This window comes from Ostrea edulis, chromosome 3, assembly GCF_947568905.1.
Source record: "Ostrea edulis chromosome 3, xbOstEdul1.1, whole genome shotgun sequence".
In the NCBI taxonomy this organism is placed as follows: domain Eukaryota; kingdom Metazoa; phylum Mollusca; class Bivalvia; order Ostreida; family Ostreidae; genus Ostrea; species Ostrea edulis.
In genome coordinates, this window is record NC_079166.1 from 7,668,370 (window position 1) to 7,685,191 (window position 16,822).

A 16,822-nucleotide genomic window follows, 5' to 3' on the forward strand; every position below is an offset into this window, starting at 1 on the left:
TCTTCAATATCTTCACCTTGTGTGCACCTGTCTGCAGCCTCAAACCAAGAATTATTTATTTCTATTCCTTCATTTTTGAACAGGGCACTATTTTGAACTAACCACTTTGCAGCCTCAAGTACTTTATTTGGTCTAATTCTCTCAAATGCGACGCTGTGTTTGTATGACAGTTTTCGTTTCAATTTTACTGGTATTGTTTCTGTGTTGTCCAACATCCTCGGAAGTTGTTTTACAGTTGTATTAACATCTGCTGGAACATTTACAACATTACCTTTCAAATTTAATTGGCCACCTCTGGGAAGTTCTCTAAGTTGCATGAAGGCCAGTCTTGGTGAAATAAGTCTTTCCTCTAGATGAGTTAATTTCAACTCCTCAGGAATTGCTGGAAATTTCATATTATTTGCAACGCAGCAAGCTGGGATTTTACCTTGTTGAATGGCCAGTAAGCATGTTTTACAAATCCACTCATTATCCTTTACACTCTTAATATTTGAAAAACAAACACTTGTCATATGCTGATGTTTAAATCTGACTAAGGGGGTCATGCATACGGAGTGGCGAAAAAATGTTTGAGTGCAAGAAGTACAAACATACATTGGACCATTTGCAATTTTTGATTGAAATTGTCATAAATCTTGTCAGTATCATGTAAAGATTCTGTTGTATTTGTTGCCTGGTGATATTCATTTTGAAAAACTGATTCTTGAAAATTTTCATTCGACTCTAAGTCCAATGATACAGAAGATGGAATATGTTCCCTCTCACTACACATATGTAAATGTGAAAAACCACTGTCTGTGATAAAAGGAGCAGAAGATGGAATATTTTCACTTTCACTATATGTATGTGAATTTGACGCACCTGTGTCTGTGCTAGTATTTTCATTTCCAGCAAATGGCTGAAATGAGCTTTCTGATGTCAATTTAATATGACCAGGGGTTTCTGAGAGGACTGCCAATCTAGGATGTTTCCCTTTGAGTATGCGTTGATGTTTAGTATCAGATATCTTTCTTTTTTTATTTTTCATGACCTTTACTGCATCTACACATTTCATCAAATAAGGAATTGACATAATATTTGTTGCACTATGGGTTTTGCAGTATACTCTTTTTGGTTTCTTCAAGACAATATGGTGTAAATCATACTGAATTTCTTGAGGTGACAATGATGTCAAGGAAGTTGCAAATGTACGTAGGTAAACAAAAACCTCCGTTAAATTATCAAAGACACTAAGAACACATTTTCCAGACTCTGAGGGCAAACCATTATGATCTCGAGCATGAGGATCAAAGAAATAATACTTTGAATCATGGAATACAATTCCAACTGCTGTACCAACACAAATAAATATCATCAGCCTAAAGGCATCTTCATTGCAGAGAGTTGCAAATGCAATCTCTAAGGACAACAGTGGCCAATTGCCTGAAAAATCTGAAGAAATGGATCCACTTAATGTTGATTTCAATTGAAAATGGACAAAAACATTATCAAATTTCATGTGACAAGGAATAGATTGGGGGTGCAAAAAATCAGATCTGACTGACACATTCTCCCTTATTTTCCTGTATAAATAATCCCCTACATGTAAAATTTTGTGTAGAGTGTCTTTACACCATCTATGAAAATAGAAATTTTCTTCAAATGCAGTCAGAAGAAATACAAAACAGTTAGCAACACACTGTCTACCCCTAGATATATCACTAAATACAAATTCATCCCCTTGATGATAGTCAGCACTGCATAAAACTTTATAACCCATTTTCTGTCTAAAACATTATATCTGAATTCTTGAAATGTCTATATTATTATTTATATATACATGATAAATTATATGCGTAAATTTATACAAACATCAGAAAATAAAACAGGAAACTGTCCATGAAACACACTTACTCTTTCTTTCCAAGGAACACATGTCTCAAAGTGTACTGAATTATCAGTAGTGTTTGTACATTTCATTTAGTATTTAGACACTTGGAGAAGGAATAATTTTGTATATAAGTACAAATCATTTCATTTTCTCTCAAAATATTTCATTCTCCTTACTCTTTCTTTCCAAGGAACACATGTCTCAAAGTGTACTGAATTATCAGTAGTGTTTGTACATTTCATTTAGTATTTAGACACTTGGAGAAGGAATAATTTTGTATATAAGTACAAATCATTTCATTTTCTCTCAAAATATTTCATTCTCCTTACTCTTTCTTTCCAAGGAACACATGTCTCAAAGTGTACTGAATTATCAGTAGTGTTTGTACATTTCATTTAGTATTTAGACACTTGGAGAAGGAATAATTTTGTATATAAGTACAAATCATTTCATTTTCTCTCAAAATATTTCATTCTCCTTACTCTTTCTTTCCAAGGAACACATGTCTCAAAGTGTTACTGAATTATCAGTAGTGTTTGTACATTTCATTTAGTATTTAGACACTTGGAGAAGGAATAATTTTGTATATAAGTACAAATCATTTCATTTTCTCTCAAAATATTTCATTCTCCTTACTCTTTCTTTCCAAGGAACACATGTCTCAAAGTGTACTGAATTATCAGCAGTGTTTGTACATTTCATTTAGTATTTAGACACTTGGAGAAGGAATAATTTTGTATATAAGTACAAATCATTTCATTTTCTCTCAAAATATTTCATTCTCCAAGAACATAAAAAAAATCAAGCATTTCATTCTCCAAGATTATCAAAAAATTATGAATGTTCAAAATTTCCCTTTTTTAACAAAAATCCCAATTTTCAAACTATACACAAAGATTGTCATGCGTACATTTCCGAGAAATCGCTCTCCGTTAATCCGTGCAAACAGACCAACTGTTTACATGACTAAAAGATGAAGTTGTTATTAAAAATATTTTTTTCAAAGTCTCTTGCAAAAAAACGAACACCGTTGAAGGCGAGTAATTTCTGAGTCTGAATTATAAACTTGTATTGGATTGAATTACGAAACTTCCATAAACATTATCACGTTATCGTGGATATATTCTACATTCTAACATTTGATCGATAGGCTTCAATATACATGTAGAAAAAAAAAAGAAACGCCCATATTTAAATTGTTACGTTGTTGTGATAGAAATACATAAATCTTTGAAAGTTACGTGAAATTTGCCTGCAATGCCCGCATTCGAGGAACTATTTTTGTCCCTATCTGTTCTTGTTTATTGTTTCAATCTGAGTGTAATATACAAAAAAAGTCATATTTACCATGTTAACTTCTCTTCTCCTTGTTCCTTTTCTTACGTTTACAGGTTTTCTTTCTTCAACAGTGGCCAATACATGCAATAAATGTAGCTAAACTTCTCAGGACTCAATTCGCTTTTCAACCCACGCTATCTTGTTTACATTTTGATATTCATACGCAGTAGTCAAAAATATTGTCATATAAATTAAACTTTGTTTAATTGATTTGTCTTCCACAAATAAATCGTTATCTTTAAATGATTTCTTGACGTTTTTAAAGCGTATCATCATTTTCTTAGGTGCATTTTGAATGTGTGTTGTTTAAACAGCGATTGGGAATTTATGCACTATATCCTAGAACGTAAATTTAATTTGGCGGCTGTGCGGTCAACATCCTGCTTGAACAGGCTGACTATAGCCGGCAATTGCTCTTTGAGCAATAAGCCCGGCTAAAAATAAGTCACATCTTCAATACCCATACACACTCTGTAAAATAAACCACACCTTCAATACCCATACACACTCTGTAAAATAAATCACACCTACAATACACACTCTATAAAATAAGTCACACCTACAATACACACTCTATAAAATAAGTCACACCTTCACTACCCATAAACACTCTGTAAAATAAACCACACCTTCAATACCCATACACACTCTGTAAAATAAGTCACACCTTCAATACCCATACACACTGTAAAATAAACCACACCTTCAATACCCATACACACTCTATAAAATAAGTCACATCTTCACTACCCATAAACACTCTGTAAAATAAACCACACCTTCAATACCCATACACACTCTGTAAAATAAGTCACACCTTCAATACCCATACACACTCTGTAAAATAAACCACACCTTCAATACCCATACACACTCTGTAAAATAAATCACACCTACAATACCCATACACACTCTGTAAAATAAGTCACACCTACAATACACATACACACTCTGTAAAATAAGTCACACCTACAATACCCATACACACTCTGTAAAATAAACCACACCTACAATACCCATGCATACACACTCTGTAAAATAAACCACACCTACAATACCCATAAACACTCTGTAAAATAAGTCACACCTTCAATACCCATAAACACTGTAAAATAAGTCACACCTTCAATACCCATACAGACTCTGTAAAATAAACCACACCTTCAATACCCATAAACACTGTAAAATAAACCACACCTTCAATACCCATACACACTCTGTAAAATAAACCACACCTTCAATACCCATACACACTCTGTAAAATAAACCACACCTTCAATACCCATACACACTCTGTAAAATAAGTCACACCTTCAATACCCATACACACTCTGTAAAGTAAACCACACCTTCAATACCCATACACACTCTGTAAAATAAGTCACACCTTCACTACCCATACACACTCTATAAAATAAACCACACCTTCAATACCCATACACACTCTGTAAAATAAACCACACCTTCAATACCCATACACACTCTGTAAAATAAGTCACACCTTCAATACCCATACACACTCTGTAAAATAAACCACACCTTCAATACCCATACACACTCTGTAAAATAAACCACACCTTCAATACCCATACACACTCTGTAAAATAAGTCACACCTTCAATACCCATACACACTCTGTAAAATAAGTCACACCTTCACTACCCATAAACACTCTGTAAAATAAACCACACCTACAATACCCATACACACTCTGTAAAATAAGTCACACCTACAATACCCATACACACTGTAAAATAAGTCACACCTTCAATACCCATACACACTGTAAAATAAACCACACCTTCAATACTCATACACACTCTGTAAAATAAGTCACACCTTCAATACCCATACACACTGTAAAATAAACCACACCTTCAATACTCATAAACACTCTGTAAAATAAGTCACACCTTCAATACCCATACACACTGTAAAATAAACCACACCTTTAATACCCATACACACTCTGTAAAATAAGTCACACCTACAATACCCATACACACTCTATAAAATAAGTCACACCTTCAATACCCATACACACTCTGTAAAATAAACCACACCTACAATACCCATACACACTCTGTAAAATAAACCACACCTTCAATACACATAAACACTCTGTAAAATAAGAAGGCTCTCGGTTCAACTGTGGGAGGTGTTCACCGAAAATATTTCTTCAAAACGCACTAAGTTCAACAACCCGTGATGAGAGGGTCCTCGCTTGAAAATTGTGGGAGGAGTTCGCCGGACAAATTACAATGTATGTACCCTCCATATAACAATAATTTTCAAATAAAGGGATGCAAACAATTTCTGCAAAAGAGGTCGGAATGGATTAAAATTGCAGTATAATCTTGAGTGATCCATAAAAAATAACATTGCAAGATTCAGCTTGATATGTGACAGAGAAATGAAATTAGAAACACAAAACCCCGAACGGACGGACGTACAGACATCGCTGTACCATAGTACGTCCCGTCTATACACGGGTATATAAAAGGTACCGTTTGACGAACTTTAATCCAAACACAACCCCAAGTACTACATTGATGAATACGAATATTCCATTCACTGAGTATCCAAGGATGGCCCCGTCTAGTGCGGATTGCGAATCAAGTGAACTCCCTATAATATGTAAAAAGAACTCCAAGTCATACTGTATGTAGTGTATGGCATGCGGATTTGAAAGGATTCAATTATCATTCTGCTTTTTAACAAATCTAATTATACAATGCAAAATAGGCAGATAATATATGGAAGTAAGATCCTTTGATCTTCTGAAGCATAATTTTTCAGCAGGACCTGACTCCCTAACATGAGGGGGGGGGGGGGGGTGTCACCTTCCGGATCAGGTGGTCAGCCGCGGTAAGCATGGATTGTATGTACATGTACATGCTGAGAGTCTTACTGTAACTTAATTGTGTTTCTGCCTGGCATGTTTTTCTCCCTGTTTTGCTACATGTAATATAATAAACGTAATATACACGCACATCGTAACACAATTATTAGTTTGAATGAAGGAATTGAAACGTTTCTGAAACTTAATTTTCAACATTATTTCTTCATTATTTTACATTGGAGTGAATTATCTTACAATAAGCGGGATAATTCCATTATGTAAAGTTGGTCGTAAGTCGTAAGTTCTTTTGTAAAATGCACCCCCATGACCCCTGTACTTGTAGAATCTTTCTGATTTCATTCTGTTAAAAGTTTGCGGACAGTAATAGTTGTATCTAGACAATCAACCAAACTCATTTTTCTTGGCCGCCATCATTTTAAAATGAAATACCCAATTTACCCCGTATTGGCCTCAATCTCTAATACAGAGTTGTCGATCCTTGCAGTGTTCACACGGTTTTCTGCCTGAGTGATTGTATATTGTTTAACGTCTCTCTCGATAATTTCCCACTCATATAGAGACGTCACCATTGCCGGTGAAGGGCTGCAAAATTTAGCCCTATGCTCGGCGCTGACGGCTTTTGAGCAGGGAGAAATCGTAATGGTGCCCCACATTCCGTGACTAGGGACCTCGTTTTCTGCGATCTCATCCGAAGTACAGGACCACCCTATTTAGTCGCCTCTTACGACAAGCAAAGGGATGGTGAGGACCTATTCTAATCCGAATAAACGTTGGTGTGTGTGTGTGTGTGTGTGTGTGTGTGTGTGTGTGTGTGTGTGTGTGTTGGGGGGGGGGGGGGCAAGATCCAGGTGCCTTTGCACGGGCGTTAACATTGCATTCAGTAAGTACATGTATTACTCATCCACGATTATGACAGCATTTAAGGTAGTACTCTACATCGTCATATTGGCTGACTACCTTTAAATACATGGATGTCAGAAATATTTGACTTTTCCTTTTCCATTTAAATACCTAGCCGAGTAGCTCAGTAGGTTAGAATACTGACTGCTGAACTGTAGGTCGCAGGTTTAAGTCCAGCAGGGGTTTTAATTTTTTTTCCAGATTACCTTCTACTAAAACTATTTTTTGACAAAATAAAGTAAATTTGAAAATTTTCAACTTCAAAATACTGTTGTACATATCCTCCACTTTTCATCTACATCAAATTTCTCTGGTGTAGCATACCTCCTTAAATGACTTATTTGCCAGCGTTGGTTCTTTCGGATGACTATTGTACCGATCGTTTTCCCCAGAGAATTACGAAAATCGACATACATGTATAATGCAATGAACTTAAGGAAGTATACTACATCGTCATAATGGCTGACTTCCTTTTAGATTATGAACGAAAATATGAATATCAGCAATATCTGTCTATTCCTTTCAGAATGAACTCGGAGTTCAGACTTCTTATCTGTAGATTGTAAGTCTAGCAGGGGTTATCATTTACTCCCCAGATTACTTTCTACTGAAATTGCATTTTTTGACTAAATAAAGTAAAATTGAAAGTTTCCAATTTTGAAATATTGTTATAATGCATATCCTCCACTTTTCTTCATATCAAATTCTTTGATGTAGTATTCCTCCTTAATGATACCGATAGTACTGACTTGTTTGACAGTTCGGTCCTTGATATTCGGGTATACAACCGAAAGTACAATTCCCTGTAAATCTGTCGCATTCCTGGTATAAACAGTTAAGACTGCATACTTCATTACAATCAACACCATGATATCCAAATTCACAGGCTGCAAAAGAGGAGAGAATTATTTGTAAATGTATGGTAAACACTGTGATCCTATAAAATACTAAAACAAGCAAATAACTCAGCATTTATAAAAGTTTCAGTTGAGATTTGTATTCGGCGTTCCAGTAGTTTGTCACACCGGAAGTATACTATAGTATGTTATAACCGGTATTATTTACCAACAGTACTGTGTGAATTTTGAATCTTGTAGTGTATATACCTGACATGTTTCCACGACTCTCTCTCTCTCTCTCTCTCTCTCTCTCTCTCTCTCTCTCTCTCTCTCTCTCTCTCTCTCAGAAGTACAGTGTATCACTGTATATCATGATACGGCAGAAGTACAGTGTATCACTGTATATCATGATACGGCAGAAGTACAGTATATCACTGTATATCATGATACGGCAGAAGTACATTGTATCACTGTATATCATGATACAACAGAAGTACAGTGTATCACTGTATATCATGATACGGCAGAAGTACAGTATATCACTGTATATCATGAAACGACAGAAGTACAGTATATCACTGTATATCATGATACGGCAGAAGTACAGTATATCACTGTATATCATGATACGACAGAAGTACAGTGTATCACTGTATATCATGATACCACAGAAGTACAGTGTATAGCTGTATATCATGATACGACAGAAGTACAGTGTATCACTGTATATCATGATATGACAGAAGTACAGTGTATAGCTGTATATCATGATACGACAGAAGTACAGTGTATCACTGATTATCATGATACGGCAGAAGTACAGTGTATCACTATATATGATATGACAGAAGTACAGTATATCACTGTATATCATGATACGGCAGAAGTACAGTGTATCACTGTATATCATGATACGACAGAAGTACAGTGTATCACTGTATATCATGATACGGCAGAAGTACAGTGTATCACTGTATATGATACGACAGAAGTACAGTGTATCACTGTATATCATGATATGACAGAAGTACAGTGTATCACTGTATATCATGATACGACAGAAGTACAGTGTATCACTGTATATCATGATATGGCAGAAGTACAGTGTATCACTGTATATCATGATACGGCAGAACTACAGTGTATCACTGTATATGATACGACAGAAGTACAGTGTATCACTGTATATCATGATACGGCAGAACTACAGTGTATCGCTGTATATCATGATACGACAGAAGTACAGTGTATCACTGTATATCATGATACGACAGAAGTACAGTGTATCACTGTATATCATGATATGACAGAAGTACAGTGTATCACTGTATATCATGATACGACAGAAGTACAGTGTATAGCTGTATATCATGATATGACAGAAGTACAGTGTATCACTGTATATCATGATACGGCAGAAGTACAGTGTATCACTGTATATCATGATACGGCAGAACTACAGTGTATTGCTGTATATCATGATACGACAGAAGTACAGTGTATCACTGTATATCATGATATGACAGAAGTACAGTGTATCACTGTATATCATGATATGACAGAAGTACAGTGTATCACTATATATGATATGACAGAAGTACAGTGTATCACTGTTTATCATGATACGGCAGAAGTACAGTGTATCACTGTATATCATGATATGACAGAAGTACAGTGTATCACTGTATATCATGATACGGCAGAAGTACAGTGTATCACTATATCATGATACGACATTGTATAGCTGTATATCATGATTATTACGAAAATTATGTACAGTTTAGGTAAAGAAATGACCGATTGCAATGTCAATGAAATTGACCAATCATAATGAAGAAAAGGGAAAGTAGCCAACTGAAAAAAGAGCCCCAAATTTCTTGTAATATCAATATTTTACTCACGGATGTCACATTTCTCTCCAAACCATCCTTCCGTGCACCCTTTTGCGCAACTCCCATGTATGTGATTGCATGTTCTCTCGTCTTTACAGAATCCACAAGTCATTACGCAGTCTTTACCATAAGTGTTCACAGCACAGCCTTGAAATAGGTATACATGTAGTTAAAACGACATGAAACATCATTAATGGAGGAGAAATGGTGGGATGGTAGTTACCTAGCTTCCATATTTCCTTCCACTTAATTTCATGGAATGTTATCGAACTAGATTACATCATCTTACTTTGATTACAGAAGTTGCCGGTGAATCCAGGGTGACATCTTAAGCAAGCACCTGTCTCCGGATTACAGAGTTCGTTCTCACAGGCTGTTGAACAATTCCGACATTCAGTTCCGTACTGATTCTGGGCTGGGCAACCTGAAAAAAATTCCCCATAAACCAAGCACGTTTATCTAATTAATGAAACATGATCTCGGGACTTTTTTTTCGCCATTCCTTCATTTCCCGGGAAAATAAGATAACAATCTATCTCCTAGGTCCTGAGATGTACAGGAGGATTGCTGTTTGATTTTCTTCGTAATTAAGGTCTTCCGTAACAACGGAAGACCTTCTACTGATTGTGCTGGTTAAGATTATTCTTATTATTCTTTTTTTCCCTTCTTTTTCCTAGACGCTAACTTTGAAGCTTCATATATCGCTCATTTTAGCATGGATTTTGCTCAAATTTTCAGGGTTTATAAACTTTACAGAACAATTTTCAAATCATGTACTACATTTCAGAAAGTCCCTTCTGTTCACGAGTTATTCCCCTTTGAATGAAAGTTTAGGGACTTTGGTTTCCAGACAAAGGCTCCGAGACTGTATAAGCTTGAGCAGAAAATGCATTGAAAATGAAAAGTAGGAGCATTTTAGTTTTTGTTTTTTGATTACAGCGTTCAAAACGGTGGTTGACAGGGTTAAAAAATTAGGACGCCTAAAGGAGCAAAAAATTACACATATTTTCCTTTATATCTTTTAAACTAATATATTTTGTTAAGACGTGTAGAACAAAAGTTGTGTAAAATGTTAAGAGCTTTCTTTTGATATTCCTCAAAAGGGGCTAGTCCCTTAAATTAGGGATCTGGGGATCTTATAATAAATAATAATAATAAAAGTACACTTATATAGCGCCTTATCTAAAAATACTCTAAAGCGCTGTACAACATACTAAAATTTACAATTGATAATTAAAAGAAAAACCATAGAATACACAACGAATAATCCTTACACATATAAGCATGAATACAACATTATGTCATAATGGATAACAAGTACAAATCAAGACAATTTAAAGTATAAAATATGATGCAAGCATACAACGTCCTAAATACATGAAAAACAAACAAGTAAAACCACTCAAAGGAATCCAAAACACAAATGTGCCCAAAATTCATTAAATTCAACAGTACATAGCTATTTAAAGGTTATAGGATTGACAGAAAAGATGAGTTTTTAACAGACATTTAAAACATTCAAGATTTTTGGCGTTTCTGAGCTGGCTAGGCAGATTGTTCCAGAGTGTGGATGCAGCCTTGTCGAATCTGCGTTCACAGTAGGTCTTAGTTCTGACTGATGGTACAGTTAATAGATTTGCGGTTTCTGAACGCAGGGCTCTTGTCGGGTTGTATGGAATAATGAGTTCCGTTAGATATCCTGGAGCCAGGTTGTGGAGACTTTTAAACACATAAAGGAGAATTTTGTATTGGATACGATAATCAACGGGAAGCCAATGAAGATTGATCAGAACAGGTGTGATATGATCGTGTTTTCTAGTCCGTGTAATTATCCTTGCAGCGGTGTTTTGAACTCGCTGGAGTTTGTTTGTGAATTGTTTGTTGATTCCATACAATAAAGCGTTACCATAGTCCAGCCTCGATGTAACGAGAGAATTCACTAGAATTTTACAAGCATCATCAGTTATAAACGGTCGAATGCTGCCTATCCGACGTAGATGCATGTAACATGATCTTGCAACGGAACTGCATTGTTTTTCCAGTGTAAGGGATTTGTCGAGATACATTCCGAGATTTTTCACACTTTCAGTATCACAAATGATGTTTCCATCGAAAGTTATGTTGAAATTATTGTTATCGTATTTGCTTCGTTTTGGGACAAACACCATTAATTCTGTTTTGTCTTGATTTAGTTTTAGCAGGTTAGTACACATCCATTTACGGATATCTGAGAGACACTGTGTTAACCTATTCGAAACATCATCCCAAACATCTTCAAAGTTTTCGCTTTATAACTCAAAAACGGTAAATATTTCGATATGGCTTTCGCTGGAAAGTTGTTATTTAACATCTTATTGATCTCATTAACATAATATTTTGCTCGAGTATTGTGTTATATAGGAGTAAAAAGCTTGACCCGCAAACAGGTAACCGTATCATTAGGTAGGTGAAGGGGGGGGGGATATGCGTATAACTTAAATAAACTTGCTTTAATTGATAAATCCGACTTCATGAAATGCTAATATTCTTTTAAAATAAGGGTTTAACGTGATCTATGGTTCCTTTAAAAATCATCTATCGACAACTTTCTTTTTTTATTATTTAGTAGCTTTAATATAAACAATCGTTCCAAAGAAAAAAAGAGGAAAAGGTTATCTCTTCTACGTTTGTTATTAAAACAACGATATATCTAATTGAAGAAACAAACCTTCAAACATAGAATAACTCAGTCATTAACTACACGCATCTTACATACACCGCGGGGTTTGTTTTTGTTTATAATTACGTAACCGCCTCGAGGAACCATCGCGTGTGAACTAGGGCATGTGCACAAAGTAAACATTGTCGTCCTAAATATAACACAGAATGTTATGTTTTTTTTATCATAATGGATTTTTCGAATAATTCAGTCTTTCCGGGGATGTATATAGTTGTTTATACGTCCCTAGTCTTACGTTTTAATTGTTTTAAATTCAAAACTCTAGAGCATTGAATCAGGCATCAATTTTAAATTCTGCAATTTAATATACAGTTCGTTTCTCAATCATGCCAAATTGAATATGTGTTTAATATAAGAGATTCATCGCTGCTGGACTAGTGATCTGTGATTTCACCCTACTTTAACTGAACACACAAGCTTTACTCAAATTCTTCGTTGTGAAAAAGAAATTGGATGCATTTTACAAACATAACGAATTATTTCTGAACATGTTTTGAAATCAATAGTTTATAATCATGATTAAATCAAATCTAAACATGCGTATAGAATATTCAGAAACCCATGGCCGACCAGTCTCATTTCAAATGATTTGTTGTTTTATTGTTTAAAAACAATGACTTTGATTAAACACTGATTCAGAACTCCTGGTCCAAATTATGTAACTTCGGCATGTGCCCCTGGCGTGAAATTCATACGAGACTTCTGTGCGCACTATGTACATGATATACCTACATGTATTTACGCAGATAGATTTAAAAAGTTTAATAAAATATTCAAGATTTGAGAGCATTTTATTTGATTTGTATGTATAAATAATTCAAACTCGTTGAATTATTCTCTTCAGTCTGAATATTATGCTATCATAATTTTGTTGTACGATAAAATATTGGTAACAGCTATAAACCTTTATTGTATGTCCTGAGCCATTTTTATGTCACACAGCTCCGACGGAAGACCTCTCGTTGCTTTGCAACGAGCTTTGCTCTAGTTTCTTTACGGTTTGCATACGGATTACTCTGTTTACCTGATCAAGCTATATAGTGCTCACAGCGGGTGTGATCCGTCAACAGGAGATGCTTGTAAAACTCCTCCCTTGCACACGAGCCCGTGTCTGGTGTTTCCAGGGGACCGTATTTATCCAACTCTCAATTCTCCATTCTTTATAGGATTTATTAGATTGATCACTGTTCATTAATTCTATCAAATGTCAAACACGTAACATATGTGAGGTAATCGGTGTCAGATATGTTGCCTTCAATGTAGCGTCAATTATCGTGATTTTAAATAAAACATTATAAATGAAAATTATTCCCATGGTGCTTCAAAAAGAGGGTGACTTCCGGTTTGTTGGCTGTTGTTAACTTCTTGATCAATTTCGTAAAGAAGAATTTCCGCTTTGTAGGTTTTCATTAATCATTTCATCAATTTGATTACAACCTCATTTAGCATTTTTTAATCTTTTAATTTTTATACCGGGTATTTAAACTTTATTATCATTACCGGCAGTGGTTTATATTATTTCAAAAACATAAATCCTTGTTCTTAAAAATAATCACCCGTAGTAAGGATTGATTGATTGATTGTATCTTCTTGAATGTCCCACCAAGACCGGACCGGTGAAGGGCTTCAAATTTAGGCCTATTGCTCGGCACTTACGGCCATTGAGCGGTGAGGGTACGTTCTTTATCCTTAACACACCTACAAGCGACACGGGGCATCCGTTTTTAAGGTAATCTCCGATGCATGAGAAAGCCGAGCTGTTTATATTTCAAAGAACACTTACAGACCGAGAGGTTATCCTGAATCATTCACGAAAACAAGAACTTTATTTCTATTCTACTATGGCTCAGAAATATACAGCCAATCGATACGTCGAATATACGCAATTTCCGAGATATCAGCTCTTCTGAGATGGAGGTACGTTTAGTATTCTGTTTGAACGCTTTGGTGCGTACAAGATGTTTGTATATACTGTATATATGTTAAAGACTGTTTATATAGATCAGTGGCAAATTTAGGGGGTTTGGAGGGTTCGGGACACCCCCCCCCCGCTCTTCTTTTTGTACCACACGTACCCAAACCTATAAAGGATGTGGCTATAAATGAAAGAAGAAGGAACAAGAATTTCAGTAAAAAATGCATTAAAATGCACCATTTTGAATCAATTTTTAAATATTTTCCCGGTTAAATCAATCTTTTAAAATTTCCCGGGGGAGGAACAAGAATTCAGTCGAAAATGCATTAAAATGCCCATCTTAAATCAATCTTTTTAAAAATTTTCCAGGGGAGAAACAATAATTTCAGTGAATGGGAGGTTTTCCCCCTCCCACGCCCTCCCCTTTCGGCCGTTTGCCCCCCCCCCCCCCCCCCCCCCCCCCCCCACCCCCCCCCCCCCCCAGTAAGGTCTAATCCGCCACTGTAGATAAGAATATATAGTTATTAAAGCGTAAATTTTGTGTATAATATCAGACGTTGTTATACATTAACTGACCATATCAAAAATAGTCTGATTGAATTGGGCCATTCATTTAAATATGAAATTATTATCTATTTCCTCTTCGACACGAGTGCTACTTCTATCAAAGAAAGATGGTGATTATCGAGTTTTTAAAGTTGTGTTATTATCAAGTATTAATAAAATTTCCACATTTGTGCTTCCTGCAATTCGAGTGGTTGTATGACAGATGGTAATCATCCTTTTGACTATATATGAAAGCAGCGATAAGAATTTACAACCATAACAATTTGAGTCTCACTCGTAAACTGCACAATAGGTTACAATGTACATGTACTTCGTGACGACATGCAGTTTGCAAAACAGAAAATATGTTGGTGGGTTTTTGTTGGTTTTTTTGTTGTTTTTGTTTTGCTGACAAAAGGGTTATATTGTGAGGGTCTATACCGTGGCTGGTTTAGGAGAGGTGAAAAAGATATTTTTATTACAAATTCGTTACCATAAAATGAAGTTCGATCCCACGAATTTGAATTTCGTTCACACGAAATAAAATTCGTTCCCAGGATATTGATTTCGTTCCCAAGAAATGAAATTCATTTCCACGAAATAAAACGAATTTCTTTTCAAAGGAATGGAATCTAAATTCAAGGGAACGAATCTTATTTCGAGGGGGAACGAATTTGATTTTGTGGAAATAAATTCTATTTCATGGGAACAAAATCAATGCGTGGAAACGAATTTTATTTCGAGACAACGGATTTTTCTTTGGTGGAAAGGAATTTGATTTCGTGGAACGAAACTTATTTCTCGGGAACGAATTTGATTTCGTGTGAAAAAATGTTCAAAAAAAAAAAAAAAAAAAAAAAAAAAAAAAAAAAAAATTCTTCTAGTTGTCCTAAACTGGTCCAGTCACCGTAGGTCTACTATTTTGAAAGCTATTTGAAGTATTTAGTTTGATTAAGACGGATTATATATTGATAGACGTAAAATTTATATCTGAACCGCTATGAATGCACAGCATAACAAAACTACACACTCGTCGAAGAGAATCAGCTTGTCTGTGCACTGCGAAGTTTATTTACTCGTGTATCTCGGAACCCAGACCATTTCATATTTTTTTGTTCAATGTCAAATATCCTCAATCATTTATAAATGTTTGTAACATGAATTGATTTATTATGATAGTGAAATAGAATTATGAGCTATACATTTCATAGTTAATGTGCAAAACAGGAAGTATGAAAACAGAAGGGTGGATCGCGGAAGAGCTGTAAATTTCATACATCTGACAGTACACAAACTCTAATCAGATAAAACTTGAAACCGATATGATTTCAATATTAACCGTGTTTGAATAAATCAATACGACACATATAGCTTTCATCCAAACATTTATAATAGTATATTATGATAAAAGATATGGTAAAACCCGTCAGCTTCCGGGGTGTCGCCCTAGGACCATTTCGGGTCTGGAGGAGGCACACCCCAAACCGTAGTCCGAAATATCTGACGTTTTCTTGGCCTTTTTATGATTTTGATATTTACCGTGTCACGGTATTTCGACTACCAAACCCCTACCTCTCAGATTTTTTCCATCCCCTACACTGCATGAAATCCTGGACCCAAACATGGAAAAGATTAGAATTATTGCATTGTAATGTGATACTGTGTGTTTCTCAGGAAGGGGAAATTCAATCGTTGATAGTAAAGAAAATCAGTCGCAAGAATGACGTACTTCTCAGAAAAATGATTCGTCCCCTAAAGTAACGATACACTGTACACAGCGGTGATCATCAGACTTATCACCAGTAACACAATAGAATAAATATTTCTTACCAAATGCAGCATTTCTTGAATAAAATGAAATTAAAGCCAGCGACAGTAAGGATCCAAACATTTCAACACTAGTTCTTCATTTTTAAAAACGCTTTTCACGCCATCTTCAT

General features: G+C 35.4%; 2 protein-coding genes across 2 annotated transcripts in view; both read right to left on the reverse strand.

Moving 5' to 3' along the window:
• Window positions 1-3,647, reverse strand: part of LOC125667556 (uncharacterized) — a 10,218-nt gene extending 6,571 nt beyond the window's left edge. The window contains exon 1 of the mRNA XM_056159864.1: window positions 3,218-3,647. Within this exon, the coding sequence (XP_056015839.1) occupies window positions 3,218-3,220 (3 nt within the window). The 5' untranslated portion in view covers window positions 3,221-3,647. The remainder of the gene's footprint in view (window positions 1-3,217) is intronic.
• LOC130053181 (scavenger receptor class F member 1-like) overlaps window positions 1-16,822 on the reverse strand; it is a 27,161-nt gene extending 10,339 nt beyond the window's left edge. The window contains exons 1-5 of the mRNA XM_056159865.1: window positions 16,713-16,822; window positions 9,992-10,126; window positions 9,712-9,849; window positions 7,721-7,858; window positions 5,716-5,836 (exon numbers count right to left, since the gene is read on the reverse strand). Coding sequence (XP_056015840.1) covers window positions 5,716-5,836; window positions 7,721-7,858; window positions 9,712-9,849; window positions 9,992-10,126; window positions 16,713-16,773 — 593 coding nt within the window. The 5' untranslated portion in view covers window positions 16,774-16,822. The remainder of the gene's footprint in view (window positions 1-5,715; window positions 5,837-7,720; window positions 7,859-9,711; window positions 9,850-9,991; window positions 10,127-16,712) is intronic.